General features: G+C 41.4%; 1 protein-coding gene across 8 annotated transcripts in view; it reads right to left on the bottom strand.

Annotated features, from left to right (window-relative positions):
• The window catches only part of LOC108109355 (polypyrimidine tract-binding protein 1), a 133,890-nt gene that overhangs the window by 71,705 nt on the left and 36,098 nt on the right, over positions 1-26,087 (bottom strand). Inside the window, exons 1-3 of one of the 8 annotated variants that reach the window (XM_017217820.2) lie at positions 10,469-11,171; positions 9,358-9,481; positions 7,016-9,074 (exon numbers count right to left, since the gene is read on the bottom strand). The exons of 5 other annotated variants lie outside the window; for them this stretch is intronic. In XM_017217820.2, coding sequence (XP_017073309.1) covers positions 7,016-7,018 — 3 coding nt within the window. In that variant the 5' untranslated portion in view covers positions 7,019-9,074; positions 9,358-9,481; positions 10,469-11,171. Of the gene's footprint in view, positions 1-5,130; positions 5,255-7,015; positions 9,075-9,357; positions 9,482-10,468; positions 11,172-26,087 lie in introns of those variants that run through there. 2 more of the 8 variants (XM_017217815.2, XM_017217814.2) reach the window with 2 other exon arrangements.

Genomic DNA, 26,087 nt, shown 5'->3' on the forward strand with positions numbered 1-26,087 from the left:
GCAAACACGAAAAAGTTTGTCCTTAACTTATTTTCAACAAATTAATTTTCCACCCGTCAGAGAGGAGAAGAAGAGGGGCTCACTGGCATGTTTGCCCAACTCTAGTTAATGAAATCAGTTGCACTCGCCCAGATTGCGAATGTATAAATTTAGTTAACTGCAAACTTGAGCCAACATAATGTCTGGCATCGACGCAGGTGGTTTTACCTGCCTGCCTGCTGCACCTCTTTAACATTTATAAATTTCGCTGCTACTCTTTCTGCGGGATCCCATTTCTTCGTTTGGGGTGAGCTGCAGTGCAATTTCCATCTGCCAGACGCAGAATTTCGCCAGCCGCATACATCAAGCTGCGGGCAACCGAGCACGAAAACTCCCACCACTTTCGTCCGCACCATGCATGTGCGTATGGAAATGATGTCCATCCGCGGCTTTGGTAATGTAAAACGTAGCAAATTGAGTTCATCTCGCTGACTGACTCCTGGCAAGCAGAACTTATCATTAGTATCGCTTTCCAGTGCACCCGTGCCGCAAGTCGAATGAAGCTAGCTTCCACATCGCACATACGAGAAACGGGAGCGGGGTCGAAATAGGACTGGCGGAATGGGTATTCGAAAGAAATGGGGATACGTGATCCTGGCGCACGTAAACATGTAATAATTACTTGGTTCTAGGTGTTTTCAACTCACTTTACCCTGCTAAAAGTTGCGGCAAAACTTTTCAAGCTGAATTAGTTGAGCGGACACTGGAAAAAACCCACGTTAAAAAGGAACAATACCACTCTGTGAAATAAAAAATTAACGAGTGAAAAATGCACCCAAGGCTGTGCGTACTATTAGTTTATGTCAATCTTCCAATTTGCTAAAAATTGAAGAAAGACTTACTTTTAAACGTAAATATAAGGTGAAATAAAAGGTTGATATTTAGTTTCGCAGTGTTGGAAAAAGGCGAGTCCTGGGTTGACCCTGCTAAGCGAGTATTAGTGGAAATTTAATATTGCAATTAATATAGCAACAAAGTGTGCATTGCATATTAATAAGTTGGTTTGTCGCTACTAGTTTGTGTCACCGCCCCATTTCATCTCGGGGTTTTGGCCTCTAACATACTCCTGCTCCTGCCAGTCTGCTAGTTTGGTAGTTTACTGTTGGGCGAGTGAGCTCGTGTGCTTGGTGGATTAGTGCACTGGAGGGCAAACATTTTGCGCTCGTAAAAGCCAAAGTTACAACCCCGCAAGTTGGATTAGGGGTTTGAAGGGCAAGCTTGCTTTTAATGGTCTCCTCCGTTCGTCACTCATTCCGGCGCACATTCAATATTCATATTCATATTCAAGCTCCTGGTCGCCGCATTTAAGCTTTTAATGATTTCGGAAAAGTTTGGGCCGAAAAAAGAGAATGAGGGGAGCGCCATTGGATGCAAAAACTTTTCTCTTAATGCGCTTAGCCGTGGCCGTTTAACTGCAAACTTAATTCGCAGCTACCCACATTTTTACTATTTTTTCGACATCTTTTCCACACGCCGCGTCGCCATTCAAAAGCAAATCTGACATTTTTTATGACTGTGCTGCGCGGGCGACAAAAACTATTTGTGCAAACAATAAAGAAAACTTGCGCTCACAAAAAGGAAACTCATCATCAGCTGCCGGAGGAGAGGGACCAGGAGCAGAAACAGGCAACAGGAGCAGCGGCAACAACAACTAGACAACTACAAAAGCGCAACAAAAGCAATTTAAATTTAGCCAGCGGCATAGCTGAGCACTGAACACTGAGCGTTGTCCGAGCGAACAAATTTCATTTCATTGCCGAGCGCGAAACGTTTTTAGTCATAACTTTTTAATTTGTTTGTCAGCGACAGGCAAATCGGTAAGACAGCCCAAGGTACGGCAAAGCAGCGGAGGAATAAACTGGTTACAATAAACATGGCAAACATATTTACTTTAAGTTTGACACTCTCAAGAATGTTAAGCTCTTCACCATCATCTTTAATAATATCTACTTTCTTTCCATTTTTCTAGGCATTGTCCTATCCTCTCTGATTAGCGCAATTGTACAAGTTCTTCTGAGGGAGAAATGTGATTTTGCCAAAAAGTGTGCTACGAAAATCGATTGAGGTCCGAATAAACCATAAGAAAGCCTAGGCATCATGTCCTGCCCTTCTCCCTGGCCCCATCCCCTTTGTCCCCCGGAGAGCCGACCCCAGCTTTGATCAATGCAAAAATGCTTGGTGTACATATCTCTGGGGTTGATTTATCTATTTACTCAGCAGCCAGGGATACCAGGAATACAAGGGATACCAGGTATGGGAAGGGCGGAATAGGGACTCCCTTTTGAAGCTGTCAATATTTAAAACGTTGTCCCCTTCCTGCAGTCCTCCTGTAATGCTGCGTGCTTAACAAGAGTTTATTGAATTTTATTTTCTCATCTCAATTTGATGCAAGCACGAAGCAATTCCATTCTACTTGCCCCCACTTATTTTGGACAACATGTTGCTTGTCCCATTTCCTGACATATTTATTTTCCCAGGAGGGGGACTTTGTCCTGCTGCATTTAAAATTTAAATTTTTTATTCGCGGACGAACCCCGAAACAGTAAAATAATTGAAATTTTGTAGTTGGAAAACACTTTACTTGCAGCGCTCTTGTAAATCGCTTAATACACATTTTTTTCTAAATTTCAAAGCACAGCGAAAACTTTCCCATCGTGTTCAAGTCAAGTTTTTCGATTACGGATTAATGTAATTTGTTCCCTCATATATATACAAATTTTTATTATTTTTGCTTATTTTTCTTTAACGCTGAGACCCCACTGTGTTCATCTAGTTTGTTTGACTCGACGGCCTTTGCTTGAAAGTTTGATGAATTTTTAAATTTAAAAAGTTTATTTGTGCGTTTGTAAGTTAGCCGAGGGTCGGCAGTTCTGTGGATTATTATTAGAAGTGCAGACAGACTGACTGACTGACTCCAACACTTCAAAGCGAGTTTGCTTATGCGGTCATGACACTTGCAAGCGTTTTTCCAACGAAGATGCCACCGTCAAATATGTTTACACGAATCCCCGAGCGCTTTACTAATTTGAAAAATTTTTCTACTTCCCCTGGCTTCGGAGGTCTTTCATGTTTCATTGTCAATATCCTTATTTATCGTACGATTTTCTGGCTTTGTTTCGAGGTATTTATTAGCACCTTGGGGTTGTTGTCGTGCGTCTCAGTCTCATGGCTTTTTGCTATTTGCCCTGGCAGCGCAGGTGGAAAAGTGGAAGGCGGCTAGTTAAGCCATGTGAAAACCAATTATTTTAAATTTTCGTTTGTTTTTTGGGAATCACGAAAGACACAGAAAAACAGCGGAATTTGGCGCCGCATATAACAATAATAATTATGCACAGCAATGCAGGTCGATCGATGCAAAAACTATTTAATCACAAAATATTTTTATTCACGACTGAGTGCATTTAATGATGCTCAGATGGAAAATCGCACGAAAATAAAGCGAAAGGCTAAAATCAACATTTAAATCGGCTAATGGATAGGGACAGGGGTGTCAGGTATTGTCGGGGCGTATGTTAAACAAAATCAATTACAGATAATTTAACGTGGACCTGTGTGTAAAATGGGGGAAGCACATAATAGAGTCATTTAAGTACAGTTTAAACATTAATGAGAACCGGGGGTTAATTGCAGCAGCAAGGAGTTACTGGCCACGATAAATCGATAATAAATGTGGCAGACGTTGGTCGACCGTTCTGCCAGCTCTGCTGTTAGAATAACAAACGGAGCACACATACGCACTGTGGACGGTCGACACTCGGACGCTTGGACACTTGGACACCTAACACAAAGGTTACAGGATACAGGGGTGATACACGACACTGAGCACAGAGCACTAGTCACTGGAACAGTGGGCAAACAGCACAGGCCACGTTTGTTTGACTCGCGGCCACGGCTGGGGAAATACAACTGAAAGAGGAGCAAGAGGGTCAAAAACTGGCCGTTATATTACCAGAAGTGAGTGACGAGGAGGTGCAACTTTTTGCCTTTCGCCCTGCAAACAAATTGCAGCGACATTTTCAACGCCAACTAATCAATATGGGCGACATGTGGCCGAATGGGGAAAAAGGAAGCGAAAAAGCGCAAAAACGGGCAAAGGTGCAGGCGAACCGGAACAGTTGCCCAGGACGAAGTGTAAGTGCTGGGCAAACAATTGCGGTTAATGCTCGCCTGCAGCGCGATAGTTATAACTGATAAAATAATAAACCCAGTCAGCCAGCAACTTTTGTTTTACTCCTTTTTTGCGAACCCACTTTTTAGTCGGTTCGAAATTTACGAACTTCCAACAAAGTTGAGATTGAGTCCATAAATTCGTGTCAGATATAGAAACCCGATCGGAGGCTCATTTGTATGCCGGTCAGCTGGGCACAGCGGTTGCACATTATTTTATTACGCGCAATTGACTCACACAACCCAAAATGGAGCCTTTAGAGGACGTGGCCCAATGAAAGGTCCAGAAGGGCTAAACAAGGGAAAAGGGTCAGTGTGCTATATTCATAAATAATATAATTGAACTGGCATTTAATTTTCCTTCAATTCACACTCTCACACCGAATGAAGACCGCTGCAAAACTTTTGAAACGTTAATCTAATCGATAAAAAGGTTGTATCGTTGAATTAAATAAAACTAAACAATAAATTAAGATCAAGTCCTAGTCTTAGGCCTAATAAATGTTGACACAAAATGTAATGTTCGAGTAAGAAGGACATTATTGAATTATATAAATAAGTAACTGTAAAACAATAATAATATATTTATTCACTTATAACTAACTTAATGGTTTTAGTACTTAGTGATTGGTTTGTAATCAAATGAGCATTTCAAAACAACGACAACAACTAAGAAAACGACAGCAAATGAAAGACAACTACGAGTGAGTACACTAACTACAGTGGTGAATGACGGATCGGAGGTTAGAGAACAAATCCGAACTGTAGTTATCAAAACAACATGCAAAGCAGGTGAGAAGGGGAGTTAGTGGGGAAAGAGAGTTAATATCTACTTCTCGACAGGAAACTGACTGGATGAAACTCAAAGAGAGATCTGAAGAGAGTTGTTTTATAGCGTTTTTTTTTTTTAGTGAACACACAAACCTTTTTAGGAGAAGATAAGTGTAGTGAAGTTGGCGATGGCATAGAACAATCAGAAGATGCAGAACTGCAGCCGCTGCTGGCGCTGCTGCAGCCCCGAACGCTGGCCAGTGGCAAGTGGTGGAGCATCATTGGCAGCGGTGCTGGCCCCAAGATCGAGGCCATTGCACCACCACCCACTGCAAGACCAACATTACCGTTGACAGCGCTCAGGACTGCATCCGCTGCTGCCGGCGGCTGCTTCTTAGTAGTAGTGGTAGTAGTTCTAGTTACGGCTGATAGATTAACTGTATTATTTACATTGTTGGTCGGAGTGGTGGCCGCCGAAGTGGGCGTGGCCGCGGTAGCAAACATGGCGGACGAGGCCACCGCCGCCGCCGGAATGATGGTTAGCGGAGTACTTGGAGCCGCGAAGAACTGTGTCGGCACCGATACAGGAACCGGACCCGCAATCGGCCCGGAGATCGCACCCGGAATCTGGGCAGCTACCGGCTTGGTAGGTGTGGCAGGGGTGGCAGCCACACCCACTGCATTGTTCACCTGAAGTTGCATGTACGTCTGCAGCATTGCCTGCGCTTGGACTTGAGCCTGGGCTTGGTAGTGGAACTGCTGTTGCAGTTGTTGCTGATGCTGCACTTGAGCCTGCTGCTGTTGTTGTTGCTGCTGCTGCTGGGCGGCAATGGCCGCCACTTGGTGGTGGAAGACGGCCGCCTGCTGATGATGTTGCTGTTGGTGTTGCTGTTGATGGACCTGCATGGTCTGATAGGCGGCTGCTGATGCTGCCGAATGCTGCGGATACTGATGCGGATGTGGATGCGGATGCGTGGACGGCGATGCGTGCAACAATTGCATTTGCTGTGCGTGGTGGGTTCAGATTATTTGTTGTAATTGGTTTTCTGGCGAGGGGTTTTGTTGGTTTCAGTTTGGTTTTTGAATTGGATTTTCTTATTTTTTCGTAAATAAAATGAAAAGAAGTCACAACAAACTGAAAAGTGTGTGAAGTGGACCCTTACGACATCTATCGTTTCAAATTAAAAATCGTGTTGCAGGGACTGGAGAGAAGGAGTGGGCTACAGAGAGTCAGGGCTGAGATATAGATAGTGAAATCAAGTGAGAGAGATAGAGCAGTGAGAGTTTTAAGAGAGCGCTACCAGTGGATAGTGGATAGTTAAATCTACTGTTGGAACCATAGAGAGGCGAAGTAAGACCGATACAGAAACGAAAGCAGTAGCATAAAGATTTGGCCAATTTCAAAAGATGTAAGCCCGTTCACAACTTGGTCACATGGAAGAACAGCTTAGGCGAAGAAGATGTGAAAGTTTTTGCGGCCAAATCATGAGTGAAGCATCAGCTTTTTATAATTAGATGTTAATGTCAATGGCTGGATCGGCACCACACTCTTAAAATAAACTATATACACAACAGCAGAGTGAGGTATAAAATAAGTATTTAAAGTAAAACTATTTCCCAAACCAAATAAAACGGAAAATCAAATGAATTGCTAATGTATGTACAAATTAACATAAAATAGAAACAATTTCTCCTCCATTGACATTAAACACCTTTGAAATTGTCCGATAGTTAATAGTAGAGGTAAGTTATATGAGGTTAGCGGTATAGATTATTATGACAGAAAGAGGAACTTAAAAAGATTAGGAATATAATTGACTTTTTGCATAGAAAACTGTACAAGTTTCTTATATATTTTTAGTTAATAAGTAGTCATGACATATTTTTGATCAAGTATAGAGTTCTTGAATATGGTTTCGGATTCATTTTCTTATCGTTCGAGTGTTAAGTTATCGATTCTAATTTAATGTTTCGATATTTTGGCTTTCGAGTGCGGATTCGTTAAATTGATTAGGATCGGATTCTGGGCGGCGCTTACCATTATTAAATCTTGTATAGGGGAGGTCTCCGCCGAATCGGATTCAACGATCTCGCTCTTTACCGTTGCTGCTGCTGCTGCCACTGACGAAGTGGGCGGCGATGTGGGCGTGGCGGAGGCGTTGGCGGCTAGCGACGCTTGAGAGCTGCTGCTGATACTGAGCGCTGCAATCGCTGCTGACGCCGTGGTTTCTGTTAACGCGGCAATGATGACAGTTTTATTGGCAACAAATGTTTATTAAAGTTTCCTCCGCTTGCACTTGGTTTTTCTTGAGTTATATTTTTTGGTGCGTTTGAGTTAAAAGTTTTCGTTTCGATTTTCTTTTGTTTTAGTATTTGGCGTATTTTGAGTTTTGGGGAAAATTACACTGGGATTGTTGGATTGCGTGTTTTGGTGAATATATGAGCTCTGCTTATTGTTATAATATAATGCCAATTGAATTAGTTTTCCATGATAGCTATGCCGATTGTGTGATGTAAAGCTTTACGCAAATTGTTGCTAAACTTGTTCGATAGATAAAAGAACAGCTATCAGCTTAGCTAAGACTACCTTGTTTAATCTGACTTTGAGCGTGTTTAAAGTGTTTCTAAAAATGTTAATATTGAAATATATCACTACTATGGTTAGACGTATATAAATATGTGTATAGAGATTTGAAAACCGTTCGAAGATTGTTTAAAGTTCTAGTTGATTGCAAGATGATTGATTGTAAATTGTTTAGACCGCTTTCGTTATTTTATTTTAATAGAGGAAAGTGGTTTCATAGATTGTCATAGAATAGAGGTTTGATTTAGAACATGTAAAGTGCCAAGGCTAGCAAACGTTTTTCGTAAATATATGCTGTAGAGAAGATGTATATAAATCCTATATTACGCGCGGAGGCGATATATCTGATGTGTATATGAAATACGCTAATTTCGTGTGATTGTCAAAACGCGATTTCTTGTCGATCGAGGCATTGATTGTACCCGGCGATCCCTCTTTAACCCTACTTCCTTAAAAACGTTAACCCCTTACTGTATGCTAGAGACGAAGCTACAAAAATCTGTCTTACATTTAAGTGTCGACTGAAAGTGATTGAGATTGAGTCGGCCTCTGATTGACGTTGCTTGCTTACGAATTACAAATTGACATTGCCTACGGCTCCTGCAACCGATGTTTTACCAATGTGTAAACAGGAATTTATCTATTCTGAGTACTTTGATTTAATTCGGAATCTTGGGGTTCGATTGGGTTTGATTGTTTGGTAGCATCAATATTCATATAACTATTTCTCCTACTTCTGTTTGATTTTTCCTATCTCCCGCAGCCTCTTTCGATTGCCTTTCTTTAATTGATTTTGTTGTTCTTTAATGCTGATATGTTGCTATTTAACGCGTTTATTCGCTCCTTGTAAATATTTATACTTAATTTTAATTTAACAACCTTTGCATTCTATCGCTTCTCTGTCGCCCTTACCGTCGACCCTGCTGGCTATCACCTTTTTCCGTTTTCTTGTTCTTGCAGATTTCCCTTTGTAGTCACCTTTGGTAATTGATTTCTCCCACAACTTTCTGCGTATAAATGCCTCTTTAAATAACGCTCAAAATTAACAACTGAACATACAAATATATAGATGTATATCGATTTATAAATTTCTATAAAATTCACAATTCTCTCATGTATGCCTCAACAGGATCTTGATTTTTGTAAATATCTCTTCGATTTCACTTATTTCTTATATATTTTAAAATACTGTTCTGTACCGACTTCTGTAGCGGTATTCTATTGATTTAGCAACAATTCACCACTTTTGGCCTGTTTCTTGTTTTGTGCCTTTTTGTATGGTTTTATTTTCTTATTATTTTGCTTTCTTCGGTTTTGATTTATTTTAATGAATTCTGTACGGTAGTTTGATGGCTGATGGGTATTTGGGCGGGGCGGGTTTCAAAGGGGTTTGGTTTGGTTTTGGGCTTAGAAAAATACGAGGGAGTTCGTTTGCAGTTTTGTTGTCTTTAGCTCTGGATTTATTTCATTTATGCTGGGACTTGTCCGGCATTTCTATGTCGGTTTCTGATTGCTGGTCAAGAGATTGCAAAACACGTGTGATTATTTTCTTGTAAGGTAAATGGAGGAAGATAAAATAAAAAATACACTAAATGAATTACATTTTCATTTTTTCTTTCGCATTTTCTTTTTTCTTGCCAATTCAAAGCCAAACGTGAAGCTCCAAAAAAATAGAGAAAATAAACCATATGGGTATGATTATCAATTTAAAATCAAAAGATAGATAGCGCACAAAAAAAGAAACAAAAACGAGACACAATGGGCATGAATACTTAATAATAATTTGCTCTTATTACCAATTAAGTGTCGAGTCAGTGTCGTTGAAGTTGGATGAGGAGTGAAGAGTTTATTTTAATGTTGGATTCTCTTGAATTGTTTTTTCAATCAAAGTTTCTTGTTGCGGATCTTGTAATTATGACTCTGGAACAAATGCAAAATAAATGAAATATTTTGCGAGTTCAAATATTTTGTGCTCTCTTGTGCTCTTCAAGTGAATAAATAATTAAAATATTTTTGCGAGAAATTCTTTTTATTTTTTTCGAGAGCTGTGAAAAAACTCGTTTTGGTCGGAGAGCGGAGCGAAAGCCTCTGTGACGGACTCTCTAGATTCTAAATTAACACGCACACAATTTCTTCAGCTTTACCGGTTTGTTATGCTGTTGATGCTCGTTTTTGTTGTTGCTGAGTCACACGTTGGCCCGCTGCAAAAACAGGTAAGAAGTAAGCAGGGAGTTTAAGCCCGTGAAACGCCGCGTGGGCCAAGAGCCGTCTTCCTCGCTCTCCGCCGACGTGTAATTACAACAATAAAAATAAACTACGGGAATTATTTGGATGCGTACTTAGTACGCCACAGCGGCAGCGACAAGTGGCTGTCTATGCTGAATGTCTGTGTGCGGCCTATTGGAACGCGGGCCATAAGGTTTTATGGCCAGAAGTCGACTCGAATCGGAGTTGGCTGAGAAAGACTTAGTCTGCGTTTTGCCTGCTGTTTTGTTTTTTCTTCTTTCTCCTTTGGGTTTCGTTTCGTGTGGATTTTCTGTGATTTTTTTTTTTTGTGGGCCCGCAAACACAAAACGTGTTTCTTTGTTGGCGAGGCTCTTGGTTTTGCCGGCTCTAAAATTTCTTCACCTATGTATGTCTGGCTTGTACGTAGAGAACAGGAGCGAGAGACGCTAAGGCTGATGTTGGCTCAGAACTTGTTGTTGCCAAGGCCTATAAGAAATATCATCGGCCTAAGAATTGGAGAGCGGCTCTCGAGCAACGAACTTTTGCCAGCAATTTGGTTCTCGCTTTACTCTTTATTCGCTTATTGTAAAAAAAAAACACTTTTGTGAGCACAAAATATCTTTTATTTTTTGTTGTTGTGTTCTTGATGTTTTTCGAGTCGTTCTTTTCGTTTCTTCTTACATTTTTGAGAGCGCAAAGTGCGATAGAGACACTGGGAAATGAAAATTAGAGTTGAGTTTTTGATTGGTTTAATTTGATTCACACGCGCAAAAAGTGAAAACACTGCGAAGCCGGAAGTCGATTGATTTTACTTTTCTATTTGTAAGCTTCGAGAGTTAATATTCTCGGGGACTGGATCTGGAACTGGATCTGGACTGATGTGATCTGTTCAAGTCGGACACTGGATGCGAACTGCGTGAGTTATTTTCTTTTTATTATTATCCGCGTGCTTTTTGCGAGGTGTTGTTGCTGCTGTTGCGGCTGTTTTCGATTTGAACCTGACTTTGATTTGGATATTGAAATTCGTGAGTGAGTGGAGAGTGTGTGAGAGAGTGTTCTGGTTCTGGCTCCTGCTGCTGCTGCTGCTGCTGATGTTGCTACTAGCGGTGGTGGAGAGGATGTCGATGGCGTTGGCGGAGGTGTGTGGCGGTGGTTGGTTTTGGGCGCAGGCGGCGACGGTGACGGCAACTGCGACTGCGACGCCAACTTTCGATGATGACTGAACGAAACGGAACCAGGGAACAACACAGGCTACCGACCCGATGTTATTGCTGCTGTTATACTAGGTGATTTGATTCGATTCCTATAGAAAGCCAACGAGCTGAGCGGCGGACAGAGTTGGAACGGGTTAAAGCAAAGACTGTACGAAGACTGAAGTAAGAACGACTGGCATTCTAAGGTAATATACCTTTTTGTTTCGGAGTTGGACGTCGCTGCTGCAGTCGCAGTCGCTGCCTGGATTGAATCTGTTGCTGCTGCGCCAGCAGCGGCAGAGCGGCAACGCGTGATAACCAAAATAAAGCAACAGTGGGCCCAAGAACCGAACTCTGGCTAAAAGAACGAACGCGGCCGAGACGAGCAGCCACGAAACGCTGAGGGAATCGGTCGTCGTGGGCAGCATTTCTCCTCTTGGCAGCGACGACTCCGAAAAAATGCGGTATGAAAGCGAGTCATCAGTAGCACACCTTTTGGGCCTTCTCCTGTTTTGCCGCTCTCTCGCGTTCTCTCGGCCGTTGGTTTTCTACCTGCTGGTGGAATTATTATATTTCTTCCTCTCAGTGAATTTTTTCAGCTGCGCAATTATCAAGTCATTATTTTCAGCGGGGTGCTATGAGCTCTTATACTTCCATAAAAGACATACCTCCTACAGTATAAACCTGTCCGTATAAGACTTTTGAGGATCGAAACTAGAGAGGCACTTGGTGTTGAACTACTCAAAAGATGGGCTCCCCTGCACTAGTTGTTGCTTTTGTAATCGCAATTGTTGCAGTAACATTACTGGCACACACACTCATACAGACAGAACGCGCCAGCATTTCCACGTGAGACAGCAAATGCATGCGCCATGCGTGTGCGCCACCCAAAAACCAGAGGTGCAAGCGAAAGGGCCAAGGATGCGAGCGAGAGGCAGACAGCTCGACAGCGGCAAAAAAACCAAAACGACGTCGGCAGCAAAATCAACGAGAAAATAATAATTGTTACACCTGCTTCGGAAATGTGGCGAAAGGGGGTAGCACACGTACACACACCCCCCACATAAACGAAGCTCGCTCGGTTTTCAGGTGAGCGTTTGCCACCCTCTAAACGCAGCGGAAAGTGCCGAAGTTTGGAAAAACGATGCCCGGCCAAGGCGGACGAAGCGAAAGCGAACGGAAAAGCCGACAGAATTTTCCCGACGCCCACCAGCCGATGTCGACTCCGAACGTCGATAGAGCGCATGACGCCAAGGTGCAAATTATGTGGGCTGCGTGGGTGTGTGAGTGTGTTTCCGGGAATGTGGGAAAGTTGGGTCCTTACCATCTAAATCAGGGGAAAAGCCGACGCTAAATTTGTTGTAAGGGGTAACTCAGGATAACATTATACGGAGGGGTTGCCACCGACTGTTAGACGAAAGCCCTTTCCAGAGCTTTCTGTTAGGAAAGAAAACAGAATCCTTAACTGCCTTTCATGGTGATTACTTTTTGCTCTGTTATTGAATCGGAAAAACGTAAGGGGGAATGATCATTCTGGCGAAGCTACTAGTGTTTACAAGCTTTACGGTTACTTGTAACCCACATCTATTTTAACTTTAAAACAAACCTTTAACTGAATATTTCAGTTTTTATAACAATACTTACTAATGGCATAATCAGGCTCCTACCAAGTTAATTTAAATAGCGGTTGGCCTTTGCTTCCGCCTTTTAAGCTTTAAACCCAATGAAAATATCTCCTAATAAACCTTAACCTTAACCTATGCTCAAATGCACCGGAAAATCCCTTCATGCACATTTTCCTCTGCAGGCATACAAATAGGGCATTAAATTGGGGAGGGGAGGTGGTAAAGTGGAGAGAAGCTCTCACTTCGCGTTTTAGGTAATAAAAGTAAATTTTATTTACAGTAATTTTTGTACTTTTTATAAAAGCCTTTATCCCGACTAGTCCGTAAACCAAAACGAAGGTTTTAGCTTTGTCAGCTGGTTGGTTCGCCATTTCATCAGCCCCTCCGAAATAACACTTTTAGAGGAGCTTTAAAACCGATGAAGAGCCAATGTCTGTGTGCATAAAAATTTCTTTGTTATTGTTGCAGGCGACAGTTGTGGCTACAGCAACAACAAAGGTCATAACAACAACATGGGCATCAGCATCGTCATCGATGACGCCGATGAGAGCTGTTGTAGTTGTAAACGGTTTATGGGATTTACGCGCAATTTGCTGGCAACTTTTCATGGCCCTACACTGCGCAAAAGATGGTTTGGTTTGAGCGTATTTCAGATTTTGGAATTAGGAATATTTTTAATGACACCAAAGTGTGGAACATGTTGCATTTAAAAGAGTGCACTAGGTAAGCTCTTAGTTCCTAATTCTTAATTGCATGCATTTATTTGGTCCTTTCTATGACTGACGTTCCGCGAAGAGAAAATCTGATTTCGCGAAACTTAGAACCAGACAACAACTTAAAAAAATTGAAAAGCTCCAAGCTAAAATTTGAATTCTGCCGGTGTACTTTTTGTAGCAGCAAAGGATAATAGGGTGAGGTCGTGGGGCACATATAAAACAATATGCGGCCCAATCTAAGCCGTGCTCGTTAAATGATTTGCGTTTGTTTTCATTTTCCGCCTCCCCTGTTCCACTTCCCGCGCCACAGTATTAGCTCGTATTAGAGCCGATGCCATTGTTTGTTGTAACTGCTATGGGTAGTTTAAAAACAACAAAAACAAAACCATCAAATAAATGCTAAACGCAGCTTACCTGCAAAGAGCATCAAATACGCAAGAAGGACATCAAAAATAAAAAATAACATTTCAAGCTCAAATATTTATTAAGCCATACAAAATTGGTATGGCCACGCGTTTCATAAAACTTTGCTCAATTGGCTGAGCAATCTGATAATGAAGTTTACTGTGTTTCTGCCACAGCCTACTTGATGGCAACATTGTTGCAGCAACAAGTTGTCTCAGTACAGCCCAACTTACCGAAAACGAATACAAAGGCCGCATAGATTGGAGCTGCTCTCTACGTGCAACTTGCAACAGCAAGATGCCACTCCAGACGCAAGGCACATACATACTGCTAAAAGTATGTACCTGTGGCCGCTTATTTATGTGTGTTTGTCCGGGGCAGTCGCATAATTCTGCTAGCCAACTCGCCATGATGTTGGCTGGAGCAGTGGGCTGGCGGGGGAAGCCAGTAGTTAGTCGAACGGCTCAGGCATGCAACAGGCAATGAATCTCAATCTCGGCAGCGTTGTCGCTGAGCCGGGAATAGTTGCCAGAACCGAGCAACAAACGAGCAACAACCAAGAGTCACAACAGGGCTCAGCTCCAAAGCTAGAGGAGAAGTAGACAAGAAGGCCAGTTCCCAGTTCCGTTGAGTTAGCAATTCAACAAGCTGGCAGATCTGGCAAGAAGTGGTTGAGGCCTTGAATACCCTAATAACAATCTTTTGGTATTAGGTCCATTTCAGAAGTAAAAGCTATTGTTATAGAAAAAACAAATTTTTTAATCTGCAGAGAATTAAGTTTTAGTAGTTCATTTGTAACTATTACCGTTTAGAGTTCGTACTAAAGTTTTCACTCTATCAAGCCAACTAAAAGCACTTACTTTCAGGGTATAAGCAAAAACAACAATGCACGTTTGGAGCCGCAGACGACATTCAGCGGCAAGTTGAATATTTTCGGAGAGAAATATGCGGTATCAGCATTTACTGGTCCCAGTCGTAGTTCCAGTCCAAAACCAACTTAACGTTGCATCTTCGGTCCGGCGAAGGAAGCCAAGCGAATCTTGCCCACCAACAGAATAGCTGGCTGACAAATGGCGGACGGAGGAGAACACGGTAAGATGAAGCCAGCCAGCGAACCAACAACGAAATGCACGAAACAGTCAACTTGCCACATTTTAATTCACTGGAATATTTTTTATGCAGCGGGTATTCTCTTATTTTTATTTCTTCTTGAGCCGTTTCTATCTGTCCCTCGGTTGACTGCTCGTTCTCGAGCACTTAGAGAACAAACTTCAGAAATAATTTTGTATCTAGACTGAAGCACATACAATGAAGCACATACACTCTGATTTTCTGTAAGTGTAGAAAAAGGCAGAACGGCTGAATTGCATGCAGCTCATTGCTGGCAGAGGAAGGGATACAGCTGTGGACAGCGACAGAGATAGATGCAAGTTGGAACGGCTCCCCTTCTTAGCTCCTTCTGGCTTCTTCTCGAGCTTAACCTGGCTCACGGCATTCTTTCCTACTGTCGCGCTTGGACATAAGTTGCCGCTGGTATGTATCGTATCTAGCTGCCCCGCCCGAACTTCGCCACCAAATATAACTTCTACCAACCACGAGACAACAGAATTATAGTAAGCCAAGACTGTCGGTTTGTCTATTTTTACTGAAATTTATGGATCCAAAACAAGCTACTGAGAATGTACTATGTAGCAAAATTCCCTAAAGAGCATTATGCGGAGATGTTTCTTGGTCTCACCCTTCTATTATAATTCCTAGTGCGAATTGGTAGTTGATCTTGTGATGGGATCAACAGGACTATTGCCAGCCATGTGGTGGTCCCCGACCAAAATCTACCGTCTGCAACGAAAAGAACAGTTTTTCAGATGGGCTAACAAGTTTCATGCTTCTCTGGGGAGTTGACCATAAGCTTAGTTAGAAACTTTACAAATGTTAGTAAATCTCCTTACTTATTGAAGATGCCCACAGTCTTTTTCTAAATGTTTTGGTGTTGCAACTTCATATTTCTGATTGACCTACCCTTGACCCAAAGCATATTCAGATCAGATTCCGAACCGGCATTCGGCTTCTACACCAGGGCCAGACTCTGCCATGGCCGCCCTGCATCAGGGCAGCAGTGAAAAATGTTCAATAACGAAATTCCAGTCAAAAAATTGGCTTTAATGCAGCAACAGCAAAACAAGAAATCCAGTGCAGACGGCAGTGAGAAGGAAAGGGGTGCACTGAGAAAAAAAAGCATAAACTAAAACGCATCTTATTCCAGGCACATAAATAGTGCAGTTAAACACAATCACAGAAACTTAATTTTTTCAGATGCTATATTTATTAATGATACTGCAAGGAAAGGCACTAGAAACGCAGCCATCCTTACACAAACATTTATGAATTGAATTCATATTTTACCAGTGCAGATGAAGCGAACAACGAAGTTCCAGCGCAGTCGCAATTATATTTGGACCGCAAATGAAACAAGTTTGGCAACTTTGGCAACTACAGTCATTTTGTAGCGATGCGTCGGAGAATCGGTGGAATCACGAGGCGGAATCAGAGAGCCGGATAAATGGGGAGAGAAGCCTTCATTGCATCATCCACCACAATCATCATCATGATGGTGAGCTGAAGTCTGAGGATTTCAGCAGACTGCATATCTGAGATTCCAGCAAAGAGGGCAGAAAAACATTTTGCAATTCCATCAATCGAAGTAGCGCCGCCACTTCGTCCATTAGACCAAGTACTTTGGCTATTATCGCCAACCAACGCGACGCTAATGGGGCGCAGAGAGCTCGTTATGATTTGCCAACGAGTTCCAGTCCGGGAGGCGAGGCTGAAGGTCCTGACCTGGTCGCGTAATGAAGCATAATCTCATTGTAACCACTTACAACCAATAAGGACAACAACAAGCCATGCCCGCTAACCGGATTGGGTCGAGAATAAACCTACCGAGCTCAAGAAGGCCAAAAGGAATCCCTGCCTTGCCGACAACTACTTGGCATATCCTGGCACACTGACTAAATGACTGAATGACCACTCACCAAATATAGCACCACCACCATCGAGTGGCACTTTTTAAGTTTATTTACCTCGCCACTTGCCAAGTCCTTTCGTGAGTTCTGGATCTCGGCTATTGATGCCGCCCGAGCTTTTCATTAGCGTGGTTTGGCCAAAAATCATTTTTTTTTCTCCCTCGATGTATTTTGTTTTGTTCTCTTCTTATTCATTTTCCACATTTTCTGTGGGACATCCATAAAAAGGAAACTTTTTACATGCCTAATTTGAGCCAAGTGTGCTCTGAAAGCCACCTAAGCAGATTTGTGTTAGCCGCTGGAGAGTCCTTCAAAGGGAAGGCATTGATATCCGATTTAGATGCTCTTCAAACCATAAATTTCTGCATTGTTGCTCGAAATTGAACTGCAGTGGGAATATTCAGAAACATATATATCAGATTAAATTTATAAATTAAACAAGTATAAACTATATAATTTTTTTTTTCAAAAATGAAAACAGAGATCTGAGCCAAGCTCCAGCTTTCAGCTTCTGAAATTACAAAAATGAAAAAGATGTACAAAGAGCGACATATTTCTGAGAAAATAAGTTCATATTCAAACAGTTTACCTTAACTGGACTCATTAAGGCTGGGTAAGAAACAACAGATCCCAGCCAAAAAAGCAGAGTCAAAAGTCGTTGTGGAATATAATTTGCTAACTGATATTAAGAAGGTGCAAGAGAAGGAAGGCAGAAATAGAGACAGTGGCAAGGAGCAAGCCAACAATGGAAAATACAATAAGACGCCGCTTCTGTACTGGAGTTTATCTTCGGCGACCTTCGCTTTGGAGCCAAGAAAGAATTCAGCAGTGGAAAAGGAGAAGCTCTGATTGAAAGGAATTATATGGCCTCCACTCGGTTTCACCGCTTAAATTGTGATTTATTGTGCTTACCGCTTCTACTTTACAGCGGGTGCATTTCAACTTTGGTTTAAATGAAACTAACGGCTAATGAGCTGCAACTTTCAAGAAAACTTTTGCCAGCGCCAAACAATGAATTTGAATGAAATCAAAAGCCAGAGCAAATGGCCGCAAAGGCTTCAGCTTGGCTCTAAGCCGCGCCAGCTAAGAGGGGCAGAAGTACATAGACGAAGCCGGACCAAAGGACAGACAATGAAAGTGGAGGCCAAGCCGCGATTTCGATTTTATGCCAGAAGCGGCAGTCGGCCGATGAAGTCGGCTGAGACATAATGAATATGCGAATCTCGATGTACCCTACCAAGTTTTTCTCGAACAAAAACATCAGTTAATTAAAAGAATATTATAATATCTTCCAGCATAAAACATCGATTGTTCGAGACAACAATATAACCATTTGTTATTAAAAATAAAATTTATTCATCCAATTTCAATCTTTTTATTTATTTATGAATTTTTCATAGAGAATTTGTGTTCTTTCGCAAGAAATAAAGGGTAAGGAAGCGGCCTTATGCCATTTGGCACTGACACTGCAATAATTTTCTTTAGTTTTTTTTTTCCTTTTTTTCGTTTGTTTATATCGACGATATCGCGCCATTTAAGGGCCTCAAGGCCAAGGTTTAAGAAGCCAACCCAAGGCAAGAGAGAAAAGGCAACAGAAACTGATCACAATCGCATGACGAGGGAGGACCGGGGAACTCAGGATGGCTGGCTTTGGCAGGCACAGAGCCAAGTTTCGAGCTCCGGAATCCAAGTCCGAAGCACTTGGCACATAAAGAGCGAAGCAACAGGAAGAAGTGGCATGCTACACGATTCCATGCATAATAAATGCGCAACTGGTGTGCGAGGAAACCGGTTTTAGGAAACACGCAACGAAACCGAGGATACCTTTCAACTGTTATACCAGAAGAGGAGCCGACTCAGCCAACAGAAAGCTCGAAGGGGTAGAGCTCTGATGTTGACCAACAGTCTGCGAAAAGGACGAAGGGGCCACGCTGTTAGAGCCGCAGAGCTTTCGGCTGTTGGTTAACAGCAGTAGAAGAGTGGCTTCGGCAGATGGTTTAACGAGCGGTCAGCTTGGCTAAAAGGCGGAGGAGCTGTGCCCAACTTCCGGCGGCAAATCAGCGCAGCAGACAGCACAGCGAGAACTGACGCGCAGTTAGACAAAATCCGTTTGAAAGATTTAATTTTAAGCTACGAGTTTGTTTTTAAAATTATGGTTACTTTCCCGGCCGTTCTCTCTTACTGAAATGATAAACTTATGTAATCTCCGTATTTGCTCATGTTTTTTATCATTCAAAAATATTAAAATCTCTTTTTTTGGATTTCAACTAACATATGGAAAAGGAATTTTAAAAATTCTGTAATTTCCACCAGTGTGGAGATTCACGTTGACGGGGTATTTGAATGGCTTCGCAAGAATGCAGATTCTAACAGCCACTCGTGACTTTAGACTGTCTGCGCCATAGGCCCATAGACAACAGTCGCCAGACTAGTCGAACCACTTGCGGATCCCAAGACGCAAAGAGTACGTTGACCATTTGGGTGAAAAACTGCAAGCCTGATGCCTGATGACCGACCGTTGTTGGCCATGAGAAAAGTTACAACACTTGTCGCGTCGTCGCATGGTATAGCGTAAAATTTCTCATGAATTACAACTAAATTTGTAACGAAACAGATCAAAAGCCCTACCTCAAACACGCCAAGAAAACTGGTTAGGGTCTACGTTTTTATCAGTGTTTGCCGATAGAGGAAATGGCATTAAGACAGTGACTCAGAAAAATCACAAATGTCGGGCATTTGGAAACGTAAAAAAATGTTTGCTCTAATAAAAATATTCTTCCGACACACCGGAAATATTTTGAATTCTTCGCTGCGATAATACACCACTCTAGCTCAGCCTTGAAGCACGAAAAGTCGAATAATTTTTGGCTTTTAATTGTTTTGATAATTGTTTGATAATTTGCGAAAAGATTCTTGTTTCGGTTTCAAACTTTTTCTTTAAGTACAAATCTCAATTTTCCAGTTACAATAAAACAGAAAGTTATTAGAATCACAAAACGGAAATATACCTCGAGAGAAAATAAAAGTTTTAGGAATCATCAGGACATGCCATAAACTTTCGAATGAAATAATGCCAGAAATTCCAGCATTTTACCAGTCCCAACAATTCGCTAGTTTAGAAGACACCTTTAGAAGACACCTTCTAAATGGTGCGATCCATCATTTGTTTTAAAAAAACAACCACATCAGATAATATAGTAGTCTCAAAAAATATTAAAATTAATTTCACTTAATAAGGCAGCATTACCACTACAGTTAGGCCATGTCATGTTTATGAGTTGTGCAAAATAATTAAACCATCGTACCATTATTTGGAAAACTTATATTTCATTATTTTGGTAGCATCTCGTGATATCATGTCTGCTACAAGTACAGTCACGATAATAGGTCGAATGGACCGAGTACCTACAATTATGTATTGTAATAATTATTTTGACAATAAGTATTAGTGAATTGACTGAGCATGATGCATGATGCATGAAGAATGATCATCTACATTCAACTCGGTTTAAAACGATCTTAGCAAATGAAAAAATATAATAAGTTCTCCCTTCGACTTCTGGTTGAAACCACAGTAACTGGCCATCTATAAGAAAATTCAGATGGCGTGCGGAAATCATCGTCACGTTGATACGGCCATAGAAGTATGTGTATCTATGCACTGGCGTTTATTGACCCTAATGAAGTTAGCAGCAGCGGCAGAGCAGTTCCTACACTGAACCACACTCCCAAATGGCGTGCTTTGCGGCCAAAACAATCGCCCTGTTTTGGGCCGGCGCATTCAAATTTCAAAGTCAAACACGAGCGTGCAAAAACAAAAGGCAAACAGAACGCCACGCCGACGCAACTCTTTCTGCTGCTTTGCTGTTAGCCAAGTTCAAGAAGCAAAGTCAGCAAACAAGTCGACTGCGAATGGTATGTGCTATTTCTCCTTTACCCTCCTGCGGTTGCAATAAAAACCAGTTTGCGACTGCATTTTTGAGTTCACTGCATGTGTTCCTGCGGCAGCTACAAAAGCATTTAAGCAAAAATCGTCTGCTGCCTGTTTTGTTGCTGCATGTGGTCGATACGAAATTTATGTCGCTTGAAAGCATTTTGGTGGGAATGCCTCTTAAGTAAAGGGGCTGAAGGAATTTTTCAGAAGTATTCAAATTTAATCGCAAATCGCAAGTATTGAGTCGGTCCAAAATCATCCTCTGCCCCAATATGCTAATAATAAAGTTTCAAAATATGCCAAACTTTGTCCATAACAACATGAACAACAAAAGAAGCAGGCAAACTTTATCATAATAAATAAATAAGGCGAATGAATTTGGCCAAAACAGCAGGGGCAAGGGGCACAGAAAATTCAACTTGCAGGCCGCCTAATGAAAATAGATTTGCTATTCCAATTTTTCGCGTTGCTCGGTGCTTGATAAATAATAATTTATCATAATTTAGTGAACTGATTTATATACGCATCTGTAAACTTACTCGCACAGGTGCTCCGTAAACAAGTTTTGCAAACAGAACTCACCTGAAATGAAAGGAATAAAATCAAAATTTAATCAGAAACTTTAAACAAAAGATCAAATGTAATTTAAATGTAATTTCCATTTATATATGTTGCATTAAAATATCATATTCAGGGGAAACTGGCGGCAGGTGGACGGATGAAGGGAGGATTTGGGACAGAACCAAGTGGCAGCACCAGAGTTCTTCAATTATTAATGCGTTTTTGTTCATTGCATACTTTCAGGCTGCCAGTGAAAAATCAACTCACAAACACAGCCAAAAAGCATTGCAGGGGAGAAAGTGGCGGAGAGAGAAAACACTTGAATTAACTCAGCGCAGAGTTTGCGTAAATTTAAATTAATTTTTTCAAATTTCTTTATTTTATGTCGTGGGATGAAGGTGCAGATTTATGAAGCTTGAGCAGTTTGGATTATTTTGTCAATCAGCAAGTGACTTTTGGTTATGAGTAAATTTTTTGTATCTAAATTAGACATTAGCTTATTTATTTTTTTGACCTCGCAGCTCTATTGATAAAATCAACCTTCTTCATGGCATGAGATTCACATTTCATATTGGGCGTATCCCAACCCCAACCACGATCCCTCCCTCCCATACATAGTCTCTGCTACCTCCGCTACCTAATGTTCTGGGGGGTTTCGCAAACAAATTACTCGTAATTTTCAGTGACTTTGATTTTTGGCAGTGTTCCTGCAGCTTCGTAATGTTCCCACTGCTACAGGCACTACCCCACCCACCTGCCACAGCGTTTCATCCACTCTACCCGCCAGACACTGACTAGGCATCTTCATTATCATCGGTTTTAGTGGACTCCTTTGCCTTGGCTTTTTATTTTACTTCTGCAATTGTCACTGGTGCTTTGATTTTGTTTTACTTGCTTTGTCCTGGCACACATACGTGTAGAATAAGGAAGCTGGTAGATGAAAATGAACAAGAAAAGACAAAGAACGGAGCGAATGAAGAGAGATGGCAGCCAAAAGTGACTTTTGAGTGACAAATTGTTTTCAAATTTCGACTGGGGCTGTGCTTATTTGTGTTAATGGCATAAATTTGCATAAAAGCATTAACTGTTTATTTGCTTTACCGCTTGTCTGCCTTCTCTCTCTCTCTCCTTGCCACCCCTTTGTGCAAATTTGCAAATTGGCCAGAAAATGAAACAGGGCAAAAATTCAAATCACATTTTTGACTCTCTCATTCTTGCTTCTTGCCCCTCCCCCTGTCTTTGCATTTGTGTATGTGTGTTCCCCATATGAGCATCGCCTGGGAGTGAAAGGGAACTGTTGTTGATTAGGGGAAGAGGCAAATAAGGGGAGAAAGAGAATTTTACCTTGCGAGTTATTGAGTGCTGCCATTTCCCCTCGGGGTCCAAATGTAATTTTGTGCTCGTATTTATTTATTAAAGCCCCCCAATAAAAAAAGGAAAACAGCCTCCTGATTGAATTGTGACAAACTTTCCTTTCCACTCTCCCCCAGCGAAGGCCAAGAATGCAAATTAAAATCAAGACAATCACAAGAGGGTGGATAAACAGCCCAAACGCACATGCATACGAAATTACCACTAATAGCGTTCTTTTGCATCATTTTTTATACATAAATTGCCGTAAAATTGGAAGATCTCTTGAGGAAGTATCATTAAATTGCAAGGCGAAAGGAGTGAGCCAAAAGCGAGCATAAATTATTGGAAACAATTCCATTCTGTCCAGAACAAAAATAAGGAGGGGTAAACTAAGGATTAGATGCGCCCAAGGACACAAAAGAAGGCTTAAAAGGCTTTTTGCAGTGCAACAGCAAAACGGAGAAAGAGGACCTCCTTAAGTAAAGGCGAGGTAGCCGATGATGGGCATTAAAACAGCTTAAAGTCCGTAATATGTTGTGGATGAAAATTTCATCACAACAGCCAACGATAAAAACCAACAAAATTGGCAGCCAGTTAACTTGTTTTCGCTGCTTCTGGTTTTTAATTATATGCAAAGAAATGTTTAACAAGGCTGTGTAAAAGGCTTACATTTAGGCCTCAATGAGTCTCTCACGAAAAGGACTAAGCCCATTCGCTCCTCAGTTGGCTTTTTTCGCTAGACACTTAAAAAAACATAGAAACAAGAGGAGCCGAAGTAGGAACAGGATCCGGCAAGACTGGCTGGGGAATTTTCGCACTTTTCCTTGACGTTGCAGCAGAGGCAACACTTTTCCGCCCTTCACTTTGCCGCGGGTAAAGTTTTCTCTTGACGTTCTCATCGTCCCCCTGTCGCTCTCATGAGAAATGCATGAATATCAAATTAGGTTGAGAAGTGTTAATTTCAAGGCGCGAAGCCCCTATTCCGCCCTTCGGTCCTTCGCCTCAGCTTTCTTATACTTTCCGGAAGTGCATATAATATGAATTTTGTCCTTGAATAAATCATTAAAAATTATTTAATGGTTTTATTGGGAAAACATTTTTTAATTGAATTCGCAAATTTGCAAAACGTAACAGATGTGGGCCAGAACCAAAATCGTTGAGTTGACATTAACTAATTTGTCTAATTAACGACTCAATATCGTTTGACTAATCAACGTACCAATTGTCCAATTAGCAGGTTAGAGCGAAGCGTTAAATGTCGTTTGGAAAAGTGAGTGAAACCGTTTTATAACTTGCTTTAAATATTTAGCTCTTTTGGTCATAAAGTTGTCAGCACTATATGGGGGTGTATTTAAATGAAATGAGAAGGAAATTTCGTAAGATATCATATTGCAATGGTCGACATGATTTTGATGGTTTGCCCTTTTGATAAATCTACGATATTCCAATGTTTCCAATATTTATATATTTAACTGAACTTAGGATGACTGATAACTAAAAAAAACAAGAGGAAACGCTATAGTCGAGTGCCGCGACTATAAGATACCCGTTACTATTTTACAAAGTTTTAATATATTATTTTGCTAGTGGAAATTCACGAGGCGCCACCTATTGTCAGAGGAAGTATGTTGAGTATGCTTATAGTGACGTCACTGCCCATGTGAGGCCTTATAACTTAATTTCTTTATAAATAGCGAAATAATGTTCCGATTTGAAAAATCTTTGGTAAATCGATAGGTATTAACAGAAATAAGTTACGCAAGGTCAAACGAAGGCATTCATAATAATATTATAGACGCCACAGTTTTCCGCGGTTTGTGGGCGTCAGAGTAGGCGTGGCCGGATACAACTTCGTGGAAAGTTGCAAAGGCATCTCCTAAATACGTGTTTTTAAGAAAAATTTTGTAGCTCTTATAGCTTTTGAGATTTTTGCATTTTTGGTTTTTCGGGTTTTGTGGGCGCTACAGTGGGCGTGGCTTGATCGGAAAAAAACAATTCGCATTGGGAGCATTATAAAAACCTACATGCTTGATCCGAACTTTCTATCTCTTATAGTTACCGAGATATCAACTTTTCCAGAAAATACGAAAACCGTCTTTTGAGCCTTGTGGGCGTATGGGTGGGTGTGGCTGGATAGTAGAACCACTATAAGATGCGCTAGCATCTAAAGATTATACTTTCTGAATTTCAACTTTCTAGCTCCAATAGTTCCTGAGATGTCAGCAGTTTTAGTTTTTTGCGATTTTTGGGCGTTATAGTGGGCGTGGCAGGATGCTGTAATAAACTTGCGCTGTCCCGGGACCTCAAGAATCTTCATGGTTAATCTCAACTTTGTATCTGTTGTAGTTCCTGAGATCTCAGCGTTTATACGGACGGACGGACGGACGGACGGACGGACGGACAGACGGACATGGCTCAATCGACTTCGCTATTGATCCTGATCAAGAATATATATACTTTATAGGGTCGCAAACGCTTCCTTCTATCTGTTACATACTTTTCAACGAATCTAGTATACCCTTTTACTCTACGAGTAACGGGTATAAAAATATAAAGTCCTATGAAGACTTCATGAACTGATCGTTACTTGGGCTATCATGATTTGAGAACCATTTTTGATTATTTTAGGGCGAAAAAAGGATGAACTCAACAACGAGCGTTAATATTTGAACTTTGGGAATTGCCTTTCTAGGATGCCCTATTTAGATCTCTGCGTGACTCTGCATACATCCCATTCGCATTCATGGTCCCAGTCCATGAAGGGTTAATGTGACATATAAGAGGTTACTTCTGCATATGCGGATGCCATTAGGAGGACAACCAAATACGAAAAATTCAAACCAAAGCGAGATCCTACGTGGCTCGCTGCTGTGTATTTTATGAAGATTTTGTAAACTTGTTAGGGGCATGGCCCTCCCTAAAGACCCCGTCACGGGTAAAGCGTACGTCTTTTTGTGCATGTGGGTTTACCCCTGTAGATGTTGCGGCTGCTGTCATTGTCACGTGTGAAGTACCATTGAGTGACACAAATGAAGTGGCAGCTATTAGCTTTAAAACGGCCAGACAACGCTGTTGCTTTGTGCAGATACCCTCACGCTATACAGCCAACTAGTAAGTTTGGGGTTGAGAGTGTTTGGGTCGTGTAAACTATTATTTACTCGTACGCTGGGAATGAACCTGCGGGTATTGGGAGACACCTTGTCAAGATTGTTTTACAGGGTTAGCAGATAATTCACCGTTAAAAGGCATGGTAAACAGAAACAGAAAGCAGAAACCTATGAAAATTGTAAGCAAAAACATTAATAAGTTTCTATTCAAGATCGGTCATTGCTGTGGCTAAGATGTTCCAGTTACGTATTAAGTAAGAGTTACTCTAATGCAACCACTGGAGATTAACATATACTTTGACTAAGCTATTTGACGAGCGTGCTGCCCCTCCTTCACATCACAATGTAGCCCTTCCTTCGCCTTTTATGTGAGTAAATTAGCT

The sequence above is a fragment of the Drosophila eugracilis genome, unplaced genomic scaffold (genome assembly GCF_018153835.1).
Source record: "Drosophila eugracilis isolate 14026-0451.02 unplaced genomic scaffold, ASM1815383v1 contig_1101, whole genome shotgun sequence".
In the NCBI taxonomy this organism is placed as follows: Eukaryota; Metazoa; Arthropoda; class Insecta; order Diptera; family Drosophilidae; genus Drosophila; species Drosophila eugracilis.